General features: G+C 43.7%; 1 protein-coding gene across 1 annotated transcript in view; it reads left to right on the top strand.

Annotated features, from left to right (window-relative positions):
• Nucleotides 1-4,719: 4,719 nt before the first annotated feature.
• LOC120997487 (zinc finger protein 316-like) overlaps nucleotides 4,720-26,755 on the top strand; it is a 40,353-nt gene continuing 18,317 nt past the window's right edge. Inside the window, exons 1-2 of the mRNA XM_040427573.1 lie at nucleotides 4,720-4,780; nucleotides 4,864-4,987. Coding sequence (XP_040283507.1) covers nucleotides 4,757-4,780; nucleotides 4,864-4,987 — 148 coding nt within the window. The 5' untranslated portion in view covers nucleotides 4,720-4,756. The remainder of the gene's footprint in view (nucleotides 4,781-4,863; nucleotides 4,988-26,755) is intronic.

The raw sequence follows: 26,755 nt of genomic DNA, 5'->3' as shown, positions 1-26,755 counted from the left end.
GTATTTACAGCGTTCCCTATGAGATAAAACTGACTTGTTCTCTTCATTCTCCGGGTCAGTACGATTACAGTGATACCACATTTATATAGTTTTATAGGTTTTGTATTTACAGCGTTCCCTATGAGATAAAACTGACCTGTTCTCTTCATTCTCCGGGTCAGTACGATTACAGCGATACCACATTTATATAGTTTTATGGGTTTTGTTTTTACAGTGTCCCCTATGAGATAAAACTGACCTGTTCTCTCCATTCTCCGGTCAGTACGATTACAGCGATACCACATTTATATAGTTTTATGGGTTGTGTTTACTGCGTTCCCTATGAGATAAAACTGACCTGTTCTCTCCATTCTCCGGTCAGTACGATTACAGTGATACCACATTTCTATAGTTTTATGGGTTGTGTTTACTGCGTTCCCTATGAGATAAAACTGACCTGTTCCCTTCATTCTCCGGGTCAGTACGATTTCAGTGATACCACATTTATATAGTTTTATGGGTTTTGTTTTTACATCGTTCCCTATGAGATAAAACTGACCTGTTCTCTTCATTCTCCGGGTCAGTACGATTACAGCGATACCACATTTATATAGTTTTATGGGTTTTGTATTTATAGTGTTCCCTATGAGATAAAACTGACCTGTTCCCTTCATTCTCCGGTCAGTACGATTACAGCGATACCACATTTATATAGTTTTATGGGTTTTGTTTTTACATTGTTCCCTATGAGATAAAACTGACCTGTTCTCTTCATTCTCCGGTCAGTACGATTACAGCGATACCACATTTATATAGTTTTATGGGTTTTGTGTTTACAGGACGTACGGTGTGCAGTGGTAATACAATTACTCCGTCTGTAGAAGCGGTTAATGTGACAGGACGTACGGCGTCTTTTTTTTTTATGAGGACTGAGGGAGGGGTAGAACGTAAGGGTACGAAGATTTTGCGCCCGAGGGTCAGTTCCCGCCTCCCATAACCCAGACTGGAGGGTGCGGCCAATGAGGCGACAATCCAGGGACTCGTGCTCATGAGGGAAGAAGGGCCGAGGAACTGACCAAAGCCTGTGTCAGGAGGTGAGAAGCAGCGGGGGGGGGGTGCCCATACCTCCTACAGACACTAAGGCCCCTTTCACACGGGTGAGAATTCCGTGCGGGTGCAATGCGTGAGGTGAACGCACTGAATCCGGACCCATTCATTTCTATGGGGCTGTGCACATGAGCTGTGATTTTCACGCATCACTTGTGCGTTGCGTGAAAATCGCAGCATGCTCTATATTCTGCGTTTTTCACGCAACGCAGGACCCATAGAAGTGAATGGGGCTGCATGAAAATCGCAAGCAAGTGCGGATGTGGTGCGATTTTCACGCACGGTTGCTAAGAGACGATCGGGATGGGGACCCGATCATTATTATTTTCCCTTATAACATGGTTACACGGGAAAATAATAGCATTCTGAATACAGAATCTTAGTAAAATAGCGCTGGAGGGGTTAAAAAATAAAAATTAAACTCACCTCATCCACTTCTTCGCTCGGCCCGGCTTCTCTTCTTTCTTCTTCTTTGAGGACCTGGGATGAAAAGGACCTTTGGTGACGTCACTGCGCTCATCACATGGTCCGTCACATGGTCCTTCACATGGTCCGTCACCATGCTGATAGACCATGTGATAAGCACAGTGATGTCACCAAAGGTCCTTTTCCTCCCAGGTCCTCAAAGAAGAAGAAAGAAGAGAAGCCGGGCTGTGCGAAGAAGCGGATGAGGTGAGTTTAATTTTTATTTTTTAACCCCTCCAGCGCTATTGTACTAAGATTCTGTATTCAGAATGCTATTATTTTCCCGTGTAACCATGTTATAAAATCTACACAACACCGATCCCAAACCTGATCTTCTGTGAAGAAGTCCGGGTCTGGGTACCAAACATGCTGATTTTTCTCATGTGCGTGCAAAACGCATTAAAACGCTTTGCAGTCGCGCTGAAAAATTGCGCATTTTCCCACGACGCACCCGCATCCTATCCGGCCCTCACACGTGATGCCCGTGTGAAAGAGGCCTAAGCTAGAAGTGAGGAGCTCACGCTTAGTGTCACCTCCGGGACCCATGGACTTCTGTGTCCCCAATGAGCAGACCCTGACACAGTCCATGTCCCTCGTGTGAATGAGGCCTTACAGGCAGCTAGAATCCACCACTCCCTCTGCCGGCCAACACCGGGAACAGGAAATATTACCCAATTCTTCTCATTTCTGGACAAGTGAAAAACAGCAAAAACATTTCCAGAAATATAAACAAAAATGGAAAAGTTATTTCATCCATAAATAACAAAGACAGACGAGGAGAGATCATTTACTCACCGGTCAGAGGCCGGGGCTCCTCCATCATGGCCTCCTCGTACAGATCCTCCTGTCCTTCTATATACTCCCACTCCTCCAGGGAGAAATACACCGCCACATCCTGACACCTTACAGGAACCTGACAACACAATGACACCGTCATCACCCAGACCCCTCCAGTGCTGTTACTGGAGAACCTCCCAGTATTCCCAGCAGGGTCACCTCTCCAGTCAGCAGCTCCATCATCTTGTGGGTGAGTTCTAGGACCTTCTCCTCATGTATCAGGGGGGGAGGCTCTGTGATGGGGGTCCACCCTCCTGACTCCTGGATGATGGGAGTCCTCCCCGATGTCTTCTTCACTAGGGTGTAATCCTGTGGATGGAGAGAGACGCTGACTCCAGATCTCCCCTCAGAATCCCTCCCGGGATCATGGCCCCATCTCCAGTAATCTAGTCCCTAGAAGCTGGAATATCCTTCCCCTCCAGCCCCTTCTGGACTCTTCTAGAGAATCCCCCATCCCCCTCCCTCTGGCAGAGAGCTCCATAGTCCCCCTGCTCTTACAGTAAAGACTCCTCCTCTATGTTGTGGAGAAGCCTTCTGTCCTCTAGACGTAGTGGAGGCCTCCTTCTTCTAGTATCATCTAGATGTCAGACTAGTGGTAGAAATCCTCCCTCCAGGCCACACTGGGGACAACCTGCCTACTTCCCTCCTCATGGCTCCGCGGTGGCCGATCTTCAGCTTCTCCGTCCCTTGGAAGGTCTGGAGGCCGTTCTCCAGGAGCCTCTTCCTATCACTTCCTATGATGGATTCTCCAGAATACAATAAAGAGGAGAGAAATCTAGAAAGGTTTACCTCTCCGCTCAGCAGGGAGATGATCTCCAAGGTGAGGTCTAATATTCTTCTGCTGATCTCCTTCCTGTCCATCCTTGGTGGAGGAGCTGGAGGAGATGCTCCAGGACAAGGAGAGACCCCGGGGATAAAGGGGGATTCTGGAGAGAAGAGGAGAGACCAGGACAAGGACCTGCTCTGTATCTGTGCTCTGAGGACCTGTGATGACGTCACCATCATGTGATCAGGAGGGGCGGAGCTCAGCAGTGGGGAGAAGTGGTGATGTAGGACCTGTGATGACGTCACTGCCATGTGATCAGGGGGGCGAAGCTCAGCAGTGGTGAGAAGTGATAATGTAGGACCTGGGATGACGTCACCATCATGTGATCAGTCCAGGAGGGCAGAAGTTCAGCAATACCTAAGAGAGTTTGCTGTGAGCGGCCTGTCACAACCTTACAGTAGTATGCTGAGCTCCGCCGTTCAAGATCACATGGTGGTGACATCATGACAGGTCCTACATTATTACCTCTACTCCCCACTGCTGAGCTCCGCCCTCCTGATCACATGATGTTGATGTCATCCCAGGTCCTACATTACCACTTCTCCCGACTGCTGAGCTCCGCCACTCCTGATCACATGGTGGTGACGTCATCCCAGGTCCTACATCACCACTTCTCCCCACTGCCGAGCCCCGCCCCTCCTGATCACATGGCAGTGACGTCATCACAGGTCCTACATCACCACTTCTTCTCACTACTGAGCCCCGCCCCTCCTGATCACATGGCAGTGACGTCATCACAGGTCCTGCAGCTCTTGCAGTGCACAGACACAGAGCAGGTCCTGGTCAGGGTCTCTCTTCTTCTCTCCAGAATCCCCCTTTATCCCCGGGGTCTCTCCTTGTCCTGGAGCATCTCCTCCAGCTCCTCCACCAAGGATGGACAGGAAGGAGATCAGCAGAAGAATATTAGACCTCACCTTGGAGATCATCTCCCTGCTGAGCGGAGAGGTAAACCTTTCTAGATTTCTCTCCTCTTTATTGTATTCTGGAGAATCCATCATAGGAAGTGATAGGAAGAGGCTCCTGGAGAACGGCCTCCAGACCTTCCAAGGGACGGAGAAGCTGAAGATCGGCCACCGCGGAGCCATGAGGAGGGAAGTAGGCAGGTTGTCCCCAGTGTGGCCTGGAGGGAGGATTTCTACCACTAGTCTGACATCTAGATGATACTAGAAGAAGGAGGCCTCCACTACGTCTAGAGGAAAGAAGGCTTCTCCACAACATAGAGGAGGAGTCTTTACTGTAAGAGCAGGGGGACTATGGAGCTCTCTGCCAGAGGGAGGGGGATGGGGGATTCTCTAGAAGAGTCCTGGAGGGGAAGGATATTCCAGCTTCTAGGGACTAGATTACTGGAGATGGGGCCATGATCCCGGGAGGGATTCTGAGGGGAGATCTGGAGTCAGTGTCTCTCTCCATCCACAGGATTACACCCTAGTGAAGAAGACATCGGGGAGGACTCCCATCATCCAGGAGTCAGGAGGGTGGACCCCCATCACAGAGCCTCCCCCCCTGATACATGAGGAGAAGGTCCTAGAACTCACCCACAAGATGATGGAGCTGCTGACTGGAGAGGTGACCCTGCTGGGAATACTGGGAGGTTCTCCAGTAACAGCACTGGAGGGGTCTGGGTGATGACGGTGTCATTGTGTTGTCAGGTTCCTGTAAGGTGTCAGGATGTGGCGGTGTATTTCTCCATGGAGGAGTGGGAGTATATAGAAGGACAGGAGGATCTGTACGAGGAGGCCATGATGGAGGAGCCCCGGCCTCTGACATCTCCAGGTGAGAGTGAATAATTCTGCATACATGTTCTATAGGCTGACATCACTGGTCATATGGGAGCCTTAATTAGGGATAAGCAAATCAACTTCGGATGCTTCGCATATAACTTTGTTGTGATACTGTATAGAGCGGGAGCTGCGTACAGTATTAGAATGTATTGTCTCTGATGAGCCAAAGATATTACTTTGCGAAGTGTCGCGAGACTTCATGAATTAATTATTACTGTGAAAAACCTTGATACTGAACTCGGGTTTTATATATATATATAAATTATATAAATGTGGTATCTCTGTAATCGTACTGACCCGGAGAATGAAGAGAACAGGTCAGTTTTATCTCATAGGGAACGCTGTAAAAACAAAACCCATAAAACTATATAAATGTGGTATCACTGTAATCGTACTGACCCGGAGAATGAAGGGAACAGGTCAGTTTTATCTCATAGGGAACGCTGTAAATACAAAACCCATAAACCTATATAAATGTGGTATCACTGTAATCGTACTGGCCCGGAGAATGAAGGGAACAGGTCAGTTTTATCTCATAGGGAACAGTGTAAAAAAAAAAACCATAAAACTATATAAATGTGGTATCACTGTAATCGTACTGACCGGAGAATGAAGAGAACAGGTCAGTTTTATCTCATAGGGAACACTGTAAATACAAAACCCATAAAACTATATAAATGTGGTATCACTGTAATCGTACTGACCCGGAGAATGAAGAGAACAGGTCAGTTTTATCTCATAGGGAACACTGTAAGCACAAAACCCATAAAACTATATAAATGTGGTATCACTGTAATCGTACTGACCTGGAGAATGAAGAGAACAGGACAGTTTTATCTCATTGGGAACGCTGTAAAAACAAAACCCATAAAACTATATAAATGTGGTATCACTGTAATCGTACTGACCGGAGAATGAAGAGAACAGGTCAGTTTTATCTCATAGGGAACACTGTAAATACAAAACCCATAAAACTATATAAATGTGGTATCACTGTAATCGTACTGACCCGGAGAATGAAGAGAACAGGTCAGTTTTATCTCATAGGGAACACTGTAAGCACAAAACCCATAAAACTATATAAATGTGGTATCACTGTAATCGTACTGACCTGGAGAATGAAGAGAACAGGACAGTTTTATCTCATAGGGAATGCTGTAAAAACAAAACCCATAAAACTATATAAATGTGGTATCTCTGTAATCGTACTGACCCGGAGAATGAAGGGAACAGGTCAGTTTTATCTCATAGGGAACACTGTAAAAACAAACCCACAAAACTATATAAATGTGGTATCACTGTAATCGTACTGACCCGGAGAATTAAGGGAACAGGTCAGTTTTATCTCATAGGGAACTCTGTAAAATCAAAACCCATAAAACTATATAAATGTGGTATCACTGTAATCGTACTGACCCGGAGAATGAAGGGAACAGGTCAGTTTTATCTCATAGGGAACACCGTAAAAACAAACTGTGACAGTAACGTACACACACACACAGGGGGGGAGGATAGTGACCACTGCGCTCCACCCTTACCCCTGGCCCTGCCTACTTGCCTCGCAAGTCCTAATGACAGGGGACAACTAGACGGCAGTCCCTAACTTAGGATACGTGCTGGGAAGACAGACAAGACAAATAACGGAACGTGAACGGACCGGGTCAATACCTAGAGAGATACGCAGTACTAAGGAATGAGCAGAGAATAGTCATGAAAAGCCGAGGTCAAATACCAGGAGAGAAACGAAGTACAACAGGAGTCCGCAAAGAATCGTCAGGTGAAGTCGGGGTCAGCATACCAGGAGAGATGCGAAATACAGGAGGAGAAGGCAGAGCATCGTCAGGGAAACACAGGATCAGGTAAGTATGCAGGAACAAAACAATCACCAGATACCTAAAATTAACAGGCAACCTGTGGCCAGCAGGCTGCCTGTATTTATAGTGGGAAGTGAGGGTCATGTGACATGACCGACAGACAGACAAATCGAGCACCGAGTGATCAGCTCGGCGCTCAAGGCAGACCTAGGAGCAGGGAGCCTCCCAGCTAGCAAAGCCGCCCTGGGAACGAGGCCAAACATAGATCCTCGCTCCTGAAGCCAAGCAGCAGGTCCGCGGCTGATGGGAGATCGAGTGCGCCTTTGGCGCCCCGCGACACAAACCCATAAAACTATATAAATGTGGTATCGCTGTAATTGTACTGACCTGGAGAATAAAACATTCCATAATGCTCCTGCAAGAGGAACCAAAGGAGCAGGGGTCAGAGGAACAGTTATTTGGTTTAAGGGGTTGCAGGAATTTGTAGAAGGAGATTTGTAGTGGGACATGGAGGTGATAGTGGGGATTTGCTGAGGGGGCCTGGGTTTGGAGAGATATCACCAGCAATAAGGAGAAGCAGAGAAAGTGCTAGTAGGTGAGAATAAGAGAGGGCAGGAGGTATCTGTGTGTGTTGGGAAGGAAGTGTTTTACATTGCCAAACAGGTTTGTGCAAGTGTCAGATAAGAAGGTAAGATGGAGGAATAGATGAATAGTTCCTTGCTAGGTGAATGAATGTGAGTGTATTTCAGGTTTTGGGAAAGTGGAAAGAGTAACATGAAAGATTGAACTTGTTGGCATTAACTATTTCTGTGTTTACCTTTGGTCCCCTTCTGGTATAATTCAGTATGTGCACCTAAATAGTTGAACTTGAAAGATGTTGCATTTGGAAAGACCAGGAACGCACGCTCTGTCTGTAACAAACTCTCCTACATTCATGACCTCTTCATCTCTCGTAAACTTTCCTTTCTGGGTCTCACAGAAACATGGCTGACACCCTCTGACATCTCCTCCCCTGCTGCACTCTCATATAATGGATTTTATTTCACTCACACCCCCCGCCCTGGGCCCCGGCTGCAAACATGGAGTTGGTCTTCTCCTATCAGAAAACTGCTCCTACAGCCAAACTCCACTGCCACCCTCCATTTTGCTCACCTCATTTGAAGTAAACTCTGTTCGCATCTACTCTCCCTCCAACCTTCAAGTATCTGTCATTTACTGCTCCCAATGCCCAGGCACCATCTTTCTTGACCACTTTAACACCTGGCTACTACATTTTCTTGCTGCCGACATCCCCACTATCATCATGGGTGTCTTCAACATCCCAATTGACACCATCCACTCAGCCGCCTCTAAACTCCTATCACTCTCTTCCTATCACAGTGGTCTTCAGCTCCCACCCACAGAGATGGTCACACTCTGGATCTGATCTTCACCCGCCTCTGCTCCCTATCTAACCTTTCTAATTTGCCTCTCCCCCTATCCGACTACAACCTACTCACCTTTTCTTCACTGGTCTCTTCTGCTGCTCCCCCGGTCCACACCCCCGCAGGAGCCCTAAACATTTCGACTTTCACTTGCTTTCTGACTCTTCTGCCACTCTCTACCATCTGTTCCCTCCAAGACCCAGATGCTGCTACCACCCTATATAACACCACAATAAGTACAGCTCTGGACATTGTTGCCCTCCTCACAACCAACAAAACCCGAAAAATCAGCAGGCAACCCTGGCACACCAACCTGACCAAAAAACTCAAACAAGCTTCCAGGGCGGCTGAGCGGCGATGGAAGAAATCCCACCCTAAGGATCACTTCACTGCATATAAGCAACCCCTTCTCATTTTCAAGTCCTCACTCGCTGATACAAAACAGGCGACTTCTCATCTCTCATATCTTCCCTGTCCCACAGCCCTAAACAACTTTTTAACACTTTTACCTCCCTTCTCCGTCCCCCAGCGCCCCCACCCTCTCCTCTCATCTTAGCTGAGGACTTTGCCAAATACTTCAAACAAAAGATAGTCAACATCAGAGAAAGCTTCAGTACACAGTCCCCACAGACCCTCTACACAACTGCTTAGTCCTCTTCTCCCAAAACCTGCTACTCCACCATTACAGAAGAAAAACTCTCCACTCTACTCTCCAGATCACACCTGACCACCTGTGCACTTGACCCAATCCCATCCTACCTCATCTCTAACCTCACCACAGTGTTTATCCCAGCCCTAACTAATCTCTTCAACCTATCACTAACCTCTGGTGTCTTCCCCTCTGGATATTAAACATGCTACCATTACACCCATCCTCAAAAAGCCTTCACTTGACCCATCTTCTCTGTCCAGTTATCGCCCCATGTCACTTTTTCCGTATGCCTCAAAGCTACTTGGATAACATGTCCATTCTGAACTGTCCTCTCACCTCTCCTCCTGCTCCCTCTTTGACCGCCTACAATCTGGCTTCCGACCCCACCACTCAACTGAGACTGCCCTCACCAAAGTCACCAATGACCTACTAACAGCCAAAACCAAAAAACATTACTCTGTCCTCCTTCTTCTTGAACTGTCCTCTGCCTTCTCCATTACTCTGTCCTCCTTCTCCTTGACCTGTCCTCTGCCTTTGACACTGTCGACCACTCCCTTCTGTTACAAACTCTCATCACTGACCTGGCCTTCTCCTGGATAACCATACCTCACAGAGTGGACATTTAGCGTCTCCCACTCTCGCACCACCTCCTCGTCTCATTCCCTCTCTGTTGGTGTCCCACAAGGCTCTGTCCTAGGACCTCTGCTCTTCTGTATCTACACTTTCGGCCTGGGACATCTCATAGAGTCCTATGGCTTTCAGTATTACTTTTATGCTGACGACACACAAATCTACCTAATAGAAGAAGTAAAAGTCCATCTCACCAATAATCCACAGTGCACGGAACAAGCCAAGGTTGGCTTAATATAGACATTTGAAACAGAAGAAACGTCCAGCATGTAGTATGTTAAAACGCTGCAACATCTTTATTCCATCGTAGATAAATCAGTGTACAAAACCAGTGGGGGAGGTGATGGGAGGTCAGCTGACGGGAGGTGATGGGAGGTCAGCTGACGGGAGGTGATGGGAGGTGATGACCATTGCTTTTGTACACTGATTTATCTATGATGGAATAAAGATGTTGCAGTGTTTTAACATACTACGTGCTGGACGTTTCTTCTGTTTCAAGACACAAATCTACCTCTCTAGTCCTTCCATCTAGCACTATCACACCCCTCCAATCTATCCTCAACTCTGCTGCCCGACTAATCCACCTCTCCCCCTGTTACTCCTCTGCCTCCCCCTCTGCCAATCCCTTCACCGGCTCCCCATTGCCCAGCGAATTCACTTAAAAGTACTAACAAATACATACAAGGCCGTCCATAACCTGTCGCCTCCGTACATCTATGAGCTACTTTCCCGATACATCCCCACACGCACTCTCCGATCCTCACAAGACCTCCTTCTCTCCTCTTATCGCCTCTTCCCACAATCGCCTCCAGGATTTCTCCCGTGCATCCCCCATACTCTGGAACTCACTACCCCAACATATCAGACTCTCACCTACAGTGGAGACCATCAGGAGGAACCTGAAAACCCACCTCTTCAGACAAGCCGACAACCAGTGACCCTGCTGCCTCTATAACGCCATGACCAACTTACCCGCACCTACTGTGTCCTTCTCCCATACCATGTAGATTGTCAGCCTCGCGGGCAGGGCCCTCTCTCCTTTTGTACCAGTCTGTAACTCGTCTTGTTTATGATTATTGCATTTGTCTGTATTATGTATGTGCACCGCTTCTCATATGTACAGCGCCAGGGAATGAATGGCGCTATGATAATAAAGGGAGCAATTCATTTTTATCTCATAGGGAACGCTGTAAATACAAAACCCATAAATCTATATAAATGTGATATCACTGTAATCGTACTGACCCAGAGAATGAAGAGAACAGGTCAGTTTTATCTCATAGGGAACGCTGTAAATACAAAACCCCATAAAACTATATAAATGTGGTATCACTGTAATCGTACTGACCCGGAGAATGAGGAGAACAGGTCAGTTTTATCTCATAGGGAACGCTGTAAAAACAAAACCCATAAAACTATATAAATGTGGTATCACTGAAATCGTACTGACCGGAGAATGAAGAGAACAGGACAGTTTTATCTCATAGGGAACGCTGTAAAAACAAAACCCATAAACTATATAAATGTGGTATCACTGTAATCGTACTGACCCGGAGAATGAAGAGAACAGGTCAGTCTTATCTCATAGGAAACGCTGTAAAAACAAAACCCATAAAACTATATAAATGTGGTATCACTGTAATCGTACTGACCCGGAGAATGAAGGGAACAGATCAGTTTTATCTCATAGGGAACACTGTAAAAACAAACCCCATAAAACTATATAAATGTGGTATCACTGTAACCGTACTGACCCAGAGAATGAAGAGAACAGGTCATTTTTATCTCATAGGGAACGCTGTAAAAACAAAACCCATAAAACTATATAAATGTGGTATCACTGTAATCGTACTGACCCAGAGAATAAAGGGAACAGGTCAGTTTTATCCCATAGGGAACTCCGTTTCAAAAAAAACCCATAAAACTATATAAATGTGGTATCACTGTAATCGTACTGACCTGGAGAATGAAGAGAACAAGTCAGTTTTATCTCATACTAGCAGAAGGACGCAGCTTTGCTCAGATATATTTCATCTATTTCAGTTGATGTTTGTGTGTGTCGTTAAAAGATATTGACAGTATCTACTATAACAGTGACCTCCACAGCCCCCCACCCCTTAATACTGACCCCCCTCCCCCACAGTGCCCAGCAGTAACCCTAACCCTCCACAGCAGCCCAGCCCCTTAACTTTGACTTTTACAGCAGCCTGCCCCTTTAACAGTGTGTTCCACAGCACCCCATCCCCTTGACAGTGATGTCCACTGAACAGCTCACTCTCAGACAGCAGCACTGTGCTGTCTGAGTGTGAGCTGCATGGAGAAAGTCACCCTCCCTCCCAGCTTTGCAGCTGACAGAAGTTGATTTTTAGCTTCATTTTTTCAATCCCCGTCGGCTGCGGAGTGGGAGGGGGCGTGACCTAACCGGATCAGGGGCATGGCTTAGCGGGACCTGGGGGCGGGGTTTAAGTTCATCTTTTTAGGGTGGCCTGAATGGCTCATTTGCATACCAAATTAACTGGATTTTCAGAGGATAGAAACATCTATTGCTGGAACAAAGGCACATCTAGAAATAAGGTACTAAGTGCTATTAGGCTACGGCTTTACTTCAGTAGCGATTATCCTGGTGACAGATTTCCTTTAACCTGTTCCGGACATAGGGCGTACCGGTACGCCCTGATGTCACAGTACTTAGGGACAAAGGACTTACTGGTACGTCCTATGTATTTCCAATCACCCCCGCTCGGTGGGCGGTGATCGGAACCCGGTGCCTGCTGAAATCAATCAGCAGGCACCCTGGGACAATGTGTGGGGGGGTCCTGTGACCCCCCCCCCCCCCGTTTCGGCGATCGCTGCAAACCGCAGGTCAATTCAGACCTGCTGTTTGCAGCGCTTTCGGAAGTTTCTGACAGACTGCGGGGATCAGAAACTAAACTTGGGCTTTCTCAGGATGGCCGAGCGGTTTGAAACTCCTGACATCTGTGCTGGCACAGATGTCAGGCGTTTAACCCCTTCCATGCCGCAGTCCGTAGGGACCGCTGTATGGAAGAGGTTAAGAGAGAGGGAGCTCCCTCTCCTATTGTGGGCTGCTGTGCCTTTTCAGCCCCCGATGGGAGAGGGAGGGGGCCCCCCTCCCTCCCCATCACCCACTGCTCTGTTCTGGCAGCGAGTGATGGTTACCATGGCAACCGGACGCCTGTGGCGTCCGGATGTCCATGGTGCTGATCAGAGGCTGTCCATGGTGCTGATCAGAGTTCTGCTAAAGGCAGAAGTCTAATCAGACTTTGTAAAGTGAAAATACTGTACAGTACACTATATAGTGTACTGTACTGCATTATACAGACATCAGACCCACCGGATCCTCAAGAACCAAGTGGGTCTGGGTCAAAAAAATGTAAAAAAATAAGTAAAACTCAAAAAACACATTTATCACTGATTAAAAATTAAAAAAATAAAATTCCCTACACATTTGATATCACCGCATCCGTAACGACCTGATATATAAAACTGTCATGTTACTTTACCCGCACGGTGAACGCCATAGAAAAAAAAAACTATGATGAAATTGAATTTTTTCCCACCTTACTTCCCAAAAAAAGGTAATAAAAGTGATCAAAAAAGTCGTATGTACGCCAAAATAGTTTCAATCAAACCGTTACCTCATCCCGCAAAAAATAAGACCCTACCTAAGATAATCGCCCAAAAACTGAAAAAACTATGGCTCTCAGAATATGGAGACACTAAAACATGTTTTTTTTTGTTTCAAAAATGAAATCATTGTTTAAAACTTACATAACAAAAAAAAGTATACATATTAGGTATCGCCGCGTCCGTAATAACCTGCTCTATAAAAATATCACATGACCTAACCCCTCAGGTGAATACCGTAAAAAAAAAAAAAAGTGTAAAACATTTTTTTGTCACCTTACATCACAAAAATTGTAATAGCAAGCGATCAAAAAGTCATACGCACCCCAAAATTGTGCTAATCAAACCGTCATCTCATCCCGCAAAAATCATACCCTACCCAAGATAATCGCCCAAAAACTGAAAAAACTATGGCTCTCAGACTATGGAAACACTAAAACATGTTTTTTTTTGTTTCAAAAATGAAATCATTGTGTAAAACTTACATAAATGAAAAAATTGTATCCATATTTGGTATCGCCGCGTCCGTGACAACCTCCTCTATAAAAATACCACATGATCTAACCTGTCAGATGAATGTTGTAAATAACAAAAAGTAGAAACGGTGCCAAAACAGCTATTTCTTGTTACCTTGCCTCACAAAAAGTGTAATATAGAGCAACCAAAAATCATATGTACCCTAAACTAGTACCAACAAAACTGCCACTCTAGCCTGTAGTTTCTAAAATGGGGTCACTTTTTGGGAGTTTCTACTCTAGGGGTGCATCAGGGGGGCTTCAAATGGGACAAAAAAACAGTCCAGCAAAATCTGCCTTCCAAAAACAGTATGGCATTCCTTTCCTTCTGCGCCCTGCGGTGTGCCCGTACAGCGGTTTACGACCACATATGGGGTGTTTCTGTAAACTACAGAATCAGAGCCATAAATATTGAGTTTTGTTTGGCTGTTAACCCTTGCTTTGTAACTGGAAAAATTTATTAAAATGGAAAATCTGCCAAAAAAGTGAAATTTTGAAATTGTATCTCTATTTTCCATTAATTCTTGTGGAACACCTAAAGTGTTAACGACGTTTGTAAAATCAGTTTTGAATACCTTGAGGGGTGTAGTTTCTAGAATGGGGTCATTTTTAGTTGGTTTCTATTATGTAAGCCTCACAAAGTGACTTCCGACCTGAACTGGTCCTTAAAAAGTTGGTTTTTGAAAATTTCTGAGAAATTTCAAGATTTGCTTCTAAACTTCTAAGCCTTGTAACGTCCCCCAAAAATAAAATGTCATTCCCAAAATGATCCAAACATGAAGTAGACATATGGGGAATGTAAAGTTCTAACTATTTTTGTAGGTATTACTATGTATTATGGAAGTAGAGAAATTGAAACTTGAAAATTTGCTAATTTTTCAAAATTTTGGGCAAATTTGGTATTTTTTTATAAATAAAAATGAATTTTTTTGACTCCATTTTACCAGTGTCATGAAGTACAATATGTGACGAAAAAAACTATCTCAGAACGGCCTGGATAAGTCAAAGCGTTTTAGAGTTATCACCACTTAAAGTGACACCGGTCAGATTTGCAAAAAATGGCCTGGTCCTTAAGGTGAAATATGGCTGTGTCCTTAAGAAGTTAAAGCTCTCCTACAGTAGTGAAGAAAAAAGGCTGAGTTGTTATGGAAACCTGGAGTAAATGTATGTGGAGACTGGAGGACCTGCGAGCTTCTATTGGCTGATGAGGGTCATGTTACCAAGCTTCTATTGGCTAATGCATTTTTTGGGAAAATCTGTCCTAGAGAGCTGAGACCCGGTCTGAAACCTTCCCGGACACCTGATCTACCTGTGTGCCAAATTTCGTGATTGTAAATGCAACGGTGCGGATTCCTTTAGCAGACATACATACATACACTCAGCTTTAAATATTAGATTGAACGCTGTAATAACAAAATCCATAAACTATATAAATGTGGTATCACTGTAATCGTACTGACCCGGAGAATGAAGAGAACAGGTCAGTTTTATCTCATAGGGACCGCTGTAAAAACAAAACCCATAAAATTATATAAATGTGGTATCACTGTAATCGTACTGACCCCGAGAATGAAGAGAACAGGTCAGTTTTATCTCATAGGGAACACTGTAAAAACAAATCCATAAAACTATATAAATGTGGTATCACTGTAATCGTACTGACCCGGAGAATGAAGAGAACAGGTCAGTTTTATCTCATAGGAAACGCCATAAAAACAAAACCCATAAAACTATATAAATGTGGTATCACTGTAATCGTACTGACCGGAGAATGAAGAGAACAGGTCAGTTTTATCTCATAGGGAACGCTGTAATAACAAAATCCATAAACTATATAAATGTGGTATCACTGTAATCGTACTGACCCGGAGAATGAAGAGAACAGGTCAGTTTTATCTCATAGGGAACGCTGTAAAAACAAAACCCATAAACTATATAAATGTGGTATCACTGTAATCGTACTGACCCGGAGAATGAAGAGAACAGGTCAGTTTTATCTCATAGGGAACGCTGTAAAAACAAAACCCATAAAACTATATAAATGTGGTATCACTGTAATCGTACTGACCCGGAGAATGAAGAGAACAGGTCAGTTTTATCTCATAGGGAACGACTTTAAAACAAAACCCATAAAACTATATAAATGTAGTATCACTGTAATCGTACTGACCCAGAGAATAAAGAGAACAGGTCAGTTTTATCTCATAGGGAACACTATAAATACAAAACCCATAAAACTATATAAATGTGGTATCACTGTAATCGTACTGACCTGGAGAATGAAGAGAACAGGTCAGTTTTATCTCATAGGGAACATTGTAAAAACAAAACCCATAAAACTATATAAATGTGGTATCACTGTAATCGTACTGACCCAGAGAATGAAGAGAACAGGTCAGTTTTATCTCATATGGAACATTGTAAAAACAAAACCCATAAAACTATATAAATGTGGTATCACTGTAATCGTACTGACCCGGAGAATGAAGGGAACAGGTCAGTTTTATCTCATATGGAACACTGTAAAAACAAAACCCATAAAACTATATAAATGTGATATCACTGTAACCGTACTGACCTGGAGAATGAAGAGAACAGGTCAGTTTTATCTAATAGGGAATGTTGTAAAAACATAATCTATAAAATGTCTCCTTCCTACACAAGCCCATCCCATAGAAGTGAAAAAAAATATATATTTTCATTTTTTCCATTTTCAAAATATCAAAATAGAAAATGGGTCCAAAGCAAAACTTTGGGCCCCCTGCATGGTTAGTACCTAGTAGACCCCCTTTGGCAAGTATCACAGCTTGTAAACACTTTTTATAGCAGCACTTCTGTTTTGTGGTATTTTTCTCCATTTCTCCTTGCAGACGTCTTTCAGTTCTGTGAGATTCCTGGGCCATCTTGCATGTTCTGCTCTTTTGAAGTCTATCTACAGATTTTCAATGATCACATCAGGGGACTGTGAGGGCCATGGTAAAATCTTAAGTAGATCAGGGGACTGTGAGGGACATGGTAAAGCCTTCAGCAGATCAGGGGACTGTGAGGGCCATGGTAAAACCTTCAGCAGATCAGGGGACTGTGAGGGCCATGGTAAGACCTTCAGCACTTCAGCAGATCAGGGGACTGTGAGGGCCATGGTAAGACCTTCAGTAGATCAGGGGACTGTGAGGGCCATGGTAAAACCTTCAGCAGATCAGGGGACTGTGAGGGCCATGGTAAAACCTTCAGCAGATTAGGGGACTGTGAGGGCCATGGTAAAACCTTCAGCAGATCAGGGGACTGTGAAGACTATGGTAAAACCTTCAGCAGATCAGGTGACTGTGAGGACTATGATAAAACCTTCATCTGGTGCATTTTGAGGTAGTTTATTGTGGATTTTGAGGTGTGTTAGGATCATTATCCATTTGTAGAAGCCATCCTCTTTTCACCTTCAGTTTTTTTTATAGTTGGTGTTATGTTTGCTTCCAGAATTTGCTGGAATTTCATTGAATCCATTCTTCCCTCTACCTGTAAAATGTTCCCTGTAGCATTGACTGCAACACACATACCTTTGCTCATTGTGGCCAAAGAGTTGTATTTTAACCTCATCGGTTCACAGCACTTGTGGTGAGGACGCAGGAGAGGTTTTCTTCTAGTGACTCTTCTATGAAGGCCATATTAGTGGAGGTCACTGAACAATAGAACCATGTACCACAACTGCTAAATCTTCCTGAAGGTCTTTTGCAGTGGAGGGGGGTGTTCTGATTTGCCTTTCTAGCAATCCAACGGGCATCTATCTCTGAAGTTTTTCTTGGTCTCACTTATCTTCTCTTAACCTCCACTGTTCTTGTTAGCTATTTTTTAATTTCTGTTAAAATTGTGGAAATGGGAACCTTAAAATGCTTTGCTACCTACTTCTAGCCTTCTCCTGCTTTGTGGACCTGAACCATTTTTAGAGTGTCATGCAGTTGCTTAGAAAAAGCCATGGCTGCTGTTTTTTTGGACAAGGTTAGACGAGTCTGGGTATTTATAAGGCTTTGTGGCCTTTCCTTACAGTGATTGTGAAGAATCCTTATCCCCAACAGGCTATGTAAGGTCTGAGACCTCGGTCAACATTTTCTAAGTGCTCAAATCTCCTTGGGTTCACTTACCCATAATTCTGGTTTAGGCCTCATGCACACGGCCGTTGTGCGGCTCGGACGCGGACCCATTCACTTCAATGGGGCCGCAAAATATGCAGACAGCACTCCGTGTGCTGTCGGCATCCGTTGCTCCGTTCCGCGGTCCCGCATAAAAAATATAACATGTACTATTCTTGTCCTTAAAACGGACAAGAATAGGCAGTTATATCAATGGCGGACCGCAAAAAAACAGCACAGTCCTGTGCATGTAGCCTTAAAGCAATAATTGTTATACAGCTGTATCATCCAGCCAGAGCCCCTGTGATAATCTGGTGCAGGTCTAGACAGATTTACACCATTTATAGGATTAGTAAATCCGGGCCCAGATGCAGTAGCACGTTACATATATGTTCCCACCTTTTCTTTGCTTCTGTCCATCTGAAGGGATCAGAAATTGTAAATGCAGATTACTTGAGACAACATGCCCTAAACTAGAGGAATGGTCCTCAAACCTAGAGGTCTTCAGCAGATGGAATTTATTATGTAGAGGAAGTTAATACAAGGCACTAATGTTTTGTGAGTCTTCTTTCCTACTTTGCTGGCTTGATTCATTTTTCCATCACATTATGCACTGCTTGTTTCCATGGTTAAGACTAGGGACGAGCAAATCGACTTCGGATGAAACATCTGAAGTCGATTCGCATACAACTTCGTTCCAATACTGTACGGAGCGAGTGGTACCTTGGAACCAAACCCGAGTTCTGGAAATTGTTTTTTACAGTACAGATTAATTTATGAAGTTATTATGCGAAGTCTCGCGAGACTTCGCGAAGCAATGACTTCGGCTCATCGGAGACAATACATTCTAATACTGTACGGAGCTCCTGCTCCATACAGTATTAGAATGAAGTTTTATGCGAATCGACTTAGGATGTTGCTTCACTCTTAGTAACATAGTAACATAGTACATAAGGCCGAAAAAAGACATTTGTCCATCCAGTTCGGCCTGTCATCCTACAAGTTGATCCAGAGGAAGGCAAAAAAACCCTGTGAGGTAGAAGCCAATTTTCCTCACTTTAGGGGAATAAAAAATTCCTTCCCGACTCCAATCAGGCAATCAGAATAACTCCCTGGATCAACGACCCCTCTAGTAGCTATAGCCTGTAATATTATTACACTCCAGAAATACATCCAGGCCCCTCTTGAATTCCTTTATTGTACTCACCATCACCACCTCCTCAGGCAGAGAGCTCCATAGTCTCACTGCTCTTACAGTAAAGAGTCCATAGTCTCACTGCTCTTACAGTAAAGAGTCCATAGTCTCACCGCTCTTACAGTAAAGAGTCCATTGTCTCACTGCTCTTACAGTAAAGAGTCCATAGTCTCACTGCTCTTACAGTAAAGAGTCCATAGTCTCACTGCTCTTACCGTAAAGAACCCTTTTCTATGTTTGTGTAGAAACCTTCTTTCCTCCAAACGCAGAGGATGTCCCCTCGTCACAGTCACAGTCCTGGGGATAAATAGATGATGGGATAGATCTCTGTACTGCCCCCTGATATATTTATACATAGTAATTAGATCTCCCCTCAGTCGTCTTTTTTCTAACGTGAATAACCCTAATTTTGATAATCTTTCAGGGTACTGTAGTTGCCCCATTCCAGTTATTACTTTAGTTGCCCTCCTCTGGACCCTCTCCAGCTCTGCTATGTCTGCCTTGTTTACAGGAGCCCAGAACTGTACACAGTACTCCATGTGTGGTCTGACCAGTGATTTGTAAAGTAGTAGGAATATGTTCTCATCACGGGCATCTATGCCCCTTTTGATGCAACCCATTATCTTATTGGCCTTGGCAGCAGCTGCCTGACACTGTTTTTTGCAGCTTAGTTTGCTGTTTATTAAAATTCCTAGATCCTTTTCCATGTCAGTGTTACCGAGTGTTTTACCATTTAGTATGTATGGGTGACTTGCATTATTCCTTCCCATGTGCATAACTTTACATTTCTCAGTGTTAAACCTCATCTGCCACTTATCTGCCCAAGACTCCAATCTATCCAGATCCCTCTGTAGTAGTATACTGTCCTCTTCAGTGTTAATTACTTTACACAGTTTAGTGTCATCTGCGAAAATTGATATTTTACTATGCAAGCCTTCTACAAGATCATTAATAAATATATTGAAGAGAATAGGGCCTAATACTGACCCCTGAGGTACTCCACTAGTGACAGTGACCCAATCTGAGTATGTACCGTTAATAACCACCCTCTGTTTTCTATCATTGAGCCAGTTACTTACCCACTTACAGACGTTTTCTCCGAGTCCGAGCATTCTCATTTTATATACTAACCTTTTATGAGGTACAGTGTCAAATGCTTTGGAGAAGTCCAGATACACGACATCCATTGATTCGCCGCTGTCAAGTCTAGAACTTACCTCCTCATAGAAACTGATTAAATTAGTTTGACATGACCGATCCCTCACGAAGCCATGCTGATATGGCGTTATTTGCTTATTTCCGTTAAGATGCTCTAACATAGCATCTCTAAGAAAACCTTCAAACAGTTTACCCACAACAGATGTTAAACTTACCGGCCTATAGTTTCCAGGCTCTGTTTTTGGACCCTTTTTGAATATTGGCACCACATTTGCCATGCGCCAATCCTGTGGGACATTCCCTGTCAGTACAGAGTCCGCAAATATCAGAAATAAGGGTCTGGCTATGACATTACTTAATTCCCTTAGGATACGGGGGTGTATGCCATCCGGTCCTGGCGATTTGTCTATTTTGATCTTTTTAAGTCGCTGATGTACTTCTTCCTGGGTCAGACAGGACACTTTTAATGGGGAATTTATTTCAGCATTCAGCATTTCATCTGACAGTTTATTTTCCTCAGTGAATACATTGGAGAAAAAAATATTTAACAGCTTTGCTTTCTCCTCGTCGCTCTCTGCGACTCCCCCCTCATTACTCTTTAAAGGGCCGACACCTTCAGATTTATACTTTTTAACATTTATATAATTGACGAACATTTTAGGGTTAGTTTTACTCTCTTTGGCAATTAATCTCTCGGTCTCTAGTTTGGCCGCTTTTATTTGTTTTTTACAGGTTCTGTTTTTTTCCTTATAGTTTTTCAGTGCTTCCGTGCTACCCTCCTGTTTTAGTATTTTATATGCTTTCTTTTTGTCATTTGTTGCTTTCTTTACAGTTCTGTTTATCCACATTGGTTTCTTTTTGTTCCTTAACCTTTTATTCCCATACAGTATGTACCTCTCACAATGAGATTTTAGGATGTTTTTAAAGATATCCCATTTTGTGGATGTATTTTTATTTTTGAGGACTTTGTCCCAGTTAGTTAGGCCTATGGCCTCTCTTAGTTGGCTAAATTTAGCTTTTTTGAAGTTTGGTATTTTTGTTCCTCCCTGTAGAAACGCTCTTTTGAATGATAATTGGAAGGTTATTACTTTATGGTCACTATTTCCCAGGTGTCCCCCAACCTGCACGTCTGTTGTTCTGTCAGGTCTATTGGTTAATATTAAGTCCAGTATGGCCGTCCCTCTAGTCGGGTCTTCCCTCGTTAAGACCACGCAGCAATCCATCAGTGGTGTCCATGCTTGCACGATAGGAAAAGTGTGGTGGCAAAGACCACAGAAGTGTACATAGGAACGCATGCACAGCAGCTCTCACCACAGCCACCCCATATCTGCTGTAATCCCTGGAAACAAGCAGTGTAAAATGTAATGGAAAAGTGAGTCAAGCCAGCAAAGGAGGCAATATGGAGAATCACAAAACATTAGTAAGTGCCTGGTATTCACTGCATCTACATGATAAATGCCATCTGCTGGAGTCAGACAACCCCGTTAGCCAAGTATCTAGCCTTTGGGCGGCTTTCCTTCTTTCCCACTAGGTCAGGCAAGAAATGCCACAGATTATTTTCCCTGATTCGCTATGATTTTCCAACAGTGGTGGAGGCATCCTGCTCTGAGGATATGGAGCTTCATTCACGCCTCATTGTTTAGTCAGTGTTTTGCATTACTGATTGTTGGCTGGCTACATTGGGCCCAGAGAAACTAATGAAATCGTATCAGGAAGTCTAGGGGTGAATATTATCTATTACCCCCACCCTCTTTCATGGGTTGTTAGCTCATTTGAGTAGTATCAGGTCTCAGAGCTTGTAACCTGTTGATGCAGGACGCACATGTCATATCATAATGTGTGCACCCTGTTATCTTTAAGTGCCCAGCTCCCTGTTGTTTCCCCTGATGAGTCTTACTCTCATCTGTAAGTGAAACATGCGTGTAGGGATGTTCTAGGAGAGGGCAAATTAGGATCTCTAATTCCAGGGTTAGGTTCCGGACAGGGCACCCTTGCCTTAGTGGGTGTACCGTGGTTAGGCCCTAGGGCTATTGTAGGACCTCTCTAGGGTAAGTATAGGGAATTCTAGTTTGGATCCCTACCCGTGTGCAGCATGACCATTACCAAGGACCTAATTCATCACGTATCTGTGAGGTAACTGCGGCACAATTGGAGTCGCTTAACAAAGCGGTAGGACAAACGGGTTAAAATCTAATGAGTGCCGCGGTGCACCCCCTATTCTTCTACCGGTTTTAATGGCATGTATGCTTCAACTCCATCTGGAGTCACTAATATATTTCTACCGATTTTTGAAATGTGTTATCATAGAAGCCATATACAATCATTGTTTGAGGTTTGATGCATATATACACTCATCTAAGGGGCTATTTTCTAAAAGTAATAAATAAAAGTTACGTTTTAAAAGCTACAAATACCGATCACTTTTTCCGGTACTCTTTACTGATTGTTACCTAAAACCAGGCCTGGGTCAATAACACAAAACACATCAGATGTCTCAAGAATAACTTACCCCGGTATAGAGTTCTAAATTTGAACAAAATACTGACGAGCAAATAAGGCATTATAACGTGCTAAGTTACAGATAAAACAGAAGGTCAGTCCTGCGTCCCAACACGGACACTATTAGCGCTGCTGCTGGTCCCGAAGTAGTGCGGTAGGTTTCACACAGGTAAAATCAAAGTCAAATAGGTTTTGGAACCGCGCTGCAGGAAAATACGTATTCCGGTCCCAAATGGATGATGTGCGGGTGTCAGCCCTTCTCCTCGACAATCAGAGGGTACGGTCCTCCCAGACCCCCTCCTCTACAAGATTTAAGGAGATAGGCAAGATAGTGAAGCACCCCTGAGAATGTTATAATAAAAGGTTTTATTCTACTTACAACAGGTCAGTAGACAAAAGGCATAAAATTACAAGATGATCGTCACGTTTCTGCCCGACCCGGGTTTCGCTACCTCGCTTCTTCAAGGGCGATGACTGAGCATGCTCTCACACGAGCCCATTAAATAGCCTAGCTGTCTCATTATTCAAGCGGGTGTGGTTCCGATCCCAAAATAACAGTTTTAGAAATTCCATTCATACGTTCATAAATACAATCACTTTTAAAATGTAAACATAAGATACATAAAATACACATACAATACACATTGATGAACATAGTCATTGCCAATTTATAAGTAAAACCCTTTCGAGTTGCCGCACATATCCAAAATCAATATATTCATTAGTAAATTCAGCCCCTTTCTCTGTATCCTCTCCCACAAGATCTTCTCATGTCCTAACATTTTCCACTCATTCTAATATAATGGTTCTATTACTCTATGCATGTTATCCACTCTTGCAACAATATACAAGTATCCTCCCCCTATTCCCGGAGCGTCATTCATCTAGTCTCCGCCCCCTCCTGAAGTGTCATTTCCTCAGACGTCATCCGATCCTGGTGCGTCATTCAGGTAGTCTCCACCCACTTTTAGCGCGTCATTAGAAAGAACGCTATCCGCTATGGTAGCGTCATTCGTGTGTTCTCGACCCCGCCTCCACCTGTGACGTTCCAGTCACGAGGCATCAAGGTCCAATGGAGCAGCCAGATAGCTGACGTCACCCAAAGGTCCTTAGGAGGCCCGGTAAAGAACAGAAGAAAGACACCACCAGTAAGATCGTTTCACAATAAACATGGTTTTAGGTCAAATTCAATATTAAGCCCTCTGGGTTGTAGGGTTCCTAGCTGGTAAATCCACTCCACCTCTTTTTTATTTATTTGTGCCAGCGAGTCTCCTCCACGCCAGTGGGGATTAACAATTTCAACTCCTGCAAATTTTAACCCCTGCGGATTTCTTCTGTGCCGTAATTTAAAGTGTGCTGATACACTGTGGGTCATTAGGCCCTTTTTGATGTTACGTAAATGTTCTTGTATTCTGACCTTTAGCTTTCTAATTGTCCGTCCCACGTACTGGAGCCCGCAAGGACATTCCAATACATAAATTATGCCTTCATTTTCGCATGAGCAGTTATTCTTAATACGAAATTCGACCCCATTACTTTTAGACATAATGTGTTGGATATTTATTTGACGATCTTTGGAATTCCGGTTCTTACAACCTGCACAGAATCCACACCAGGTGAACTTTCCTTCTTTTTTCACCTTTATACTAACTGGCGGTATGGCACTACGTACAAGTTTTTCTCTAATGTTAGTTGCTTTCTTAAAAATGAAAGAGGGATTCGCAGGTATCATTTTTCCTATTGTTGGATCGTTTCTCAAAACTCCCCAATTCTTTTTGACCATTTTCTTGATATCACCTGACATGGAGCAGAATTTAGTAACAAATGAAAATCTGTAGTCCCTATTTTCTTTTTCCACTATTCTTTTTATATTCTCCTTTTTTCCCCTTGTTTCTATCTCTACATTCTGTATGCATGCATCCAAATCAACCTCATCATATCCTCTCTCGACAAATCTGCTTTTTAACACCCCACATTGTGATCTATATTCGCTCTGTTCTGTACAGTTACGGGACATCCTCTTGAACTGCCCTTTCGGAATGTTCCTGAGCCATGGGCCGTAGTGGCAGCTCTTCATATCGATGTAGGAGTTCACATCAGTTTCTTTGAAATAGGAACTAGTCAAAAAGCGCCCATTTTCTATCCGGATGCATAGGTCAAGAAAATTGACGCTGGTGTCACTAATTTCCCCCACAAATCGTAGATTCCAACTATTATGGTTCAATTGGGAGATGAATGACTCGAGTCCCTCCCTCCCTCCTTCCCACACTAGGAGACAGTCATCAATATACCTCCTCCAGAAGGTCAACTTGCCCCCTGGAGTGTCCGCTCCCAGTGTGGGAAGGATGAAGCTCTCCTCCCAAGCCCCCATAAAAATATTTGCAAAACTGGGGGCGAATTTCGCCCCCATCGCAGTGCCAATGCACTGCACATAATATGAGTCTTTGAACCAAAAATAGTTGTAATCGAGGCAATAGCTGAGGCATTCTAAAATAAAGTTACCCTGGAGATTTCCCATTTTTACATCATTTCTGATTCTCTTCTCCACTGCCTCCATTCCCAATTTTTTGGGGATAACTGTGTATAGGGATGCCACGTCTATTGTGGCCATCCACGTATTCACAGTAGGGGGATTTAGATTTTTGATGAGCTCCAACACCGACCCAGTATCTTTCAAATGAGAGGGGTTCTGCATAACATATCCTTGTAAATAAAAATCAATATATTCAGTGACTCTGCACGTCAACGAGTTAAGCCCCGAAATTATCGGTCTCTAAAAATCATAATCATCAAGCCAATGAGTATACACCGCAGCGTAACTATGGTTACGCACCTAAAAATCAAGAACGTTTTTTTCAGCCTAATAGGGATCATGAACAAATGCATGAGCCACAGTTTGGAAAATGGTCCGATAATAGGTACCAACAAACACAGTCCTATCAATATAACCAAAGAGGCCAACAAGGTTGGGGCCAAAACTACGGATATAGGGGAGGACAATATAGTGGTAATTATGGACAACATAATGGGTATAGGGGACAATCACAATACAGACAACCGTACAGACAGCCATACCAAGGGGGAGGGTACAAAGGAAAACCAAAATGGAGACCACAGGATAACTACGGTTATGGCTACAACGGTAACCATGATTCTAGTCATTTTGACAAAGGTACCCACTATGGTGGTAGCAACTACGGAGATGAATTAAAAAGGGATAATTGCGAGGGGAGTAGACCAAACCCAAAACCGCAAGGTGAACAAAATTTTCCCCACCAAAGTATAAAAGGAGTACAGAGAGAAGGAGAAACAAAAGAACAGATAATGAGGACCCCACAAAAAAGAAGTCTAGTAGAGGAAAACTAGGAAAAGGGAAAAATAAGCCCCAAAACAAAAAGGAGCAAGGAAATCTAAAGGGAATTTTTAACTTGAGCAGCCATATCCTAACAGAGGAGGAAATGAGTGTCCTAAATAAGGGCCTAAAGTATGCACCTAGCCAGAAAATCAATAAATTTGAGGCATTTCTGGATATACACAAATTTATCCTGAAATTGAATATGGCCAAATATTGGGTTAACAACCCCGCACCGCAGAGTGTGAACCCTGAGGTGGGGCTTGTTAACTCAAATGATAATAGGGAGGATGTTCTGCATACCAAAATGAAGGAAAAGTCCAAGTTTTTTCCAAAAAACCCAAATAATGAATGTATAGAGGCATTTAAAACTGGATTATTAAAGGAACTGGAAGAGATGAATATGGAGAAGGTGACACATAATCTCACCTATAAAGAGAGAAAAGCTCTTAAAGATCTAGAAAAGAATCCGGATATAATCGTAAAGCCGGCAGATAAAGGGAGAGGGGTGGTCATAATGAGTAAAGAAAAATATGAGGCCGAAATGGCAAGATTAGTGTCGGACACAACCACCTATAAGAAACTGAAAAATAATCCCACCCAAGAATATAAACGGGCCCTGGATAGCATATTAACAGGGGGCTTTACTAAAGGAATATTGAACAAAAAAGAGTTTAATTACCTTACCATCCCTTTTCCCTTGGTGCCGGTCATATACCATCTGCCCAAGATTCATAAAAATCCAGTAGATCCCC

This window comes from Bufo bufo, chromosome 4 (assembly GCF_905171765.1).
Source record: "Bufo bufo chromosome 4, aBufBuf1.1, whole genome shotgun sequence".
NCBI lineage: Eukaryota > Metazoa > Chordata > Amphibia > Anura > Bufonidae > Bufo > Bufo bufo.
Note: the sequence above shows the minus strand (reverse complement) of the source record. Positions and strands in the feature narration are given on the sequence as shown.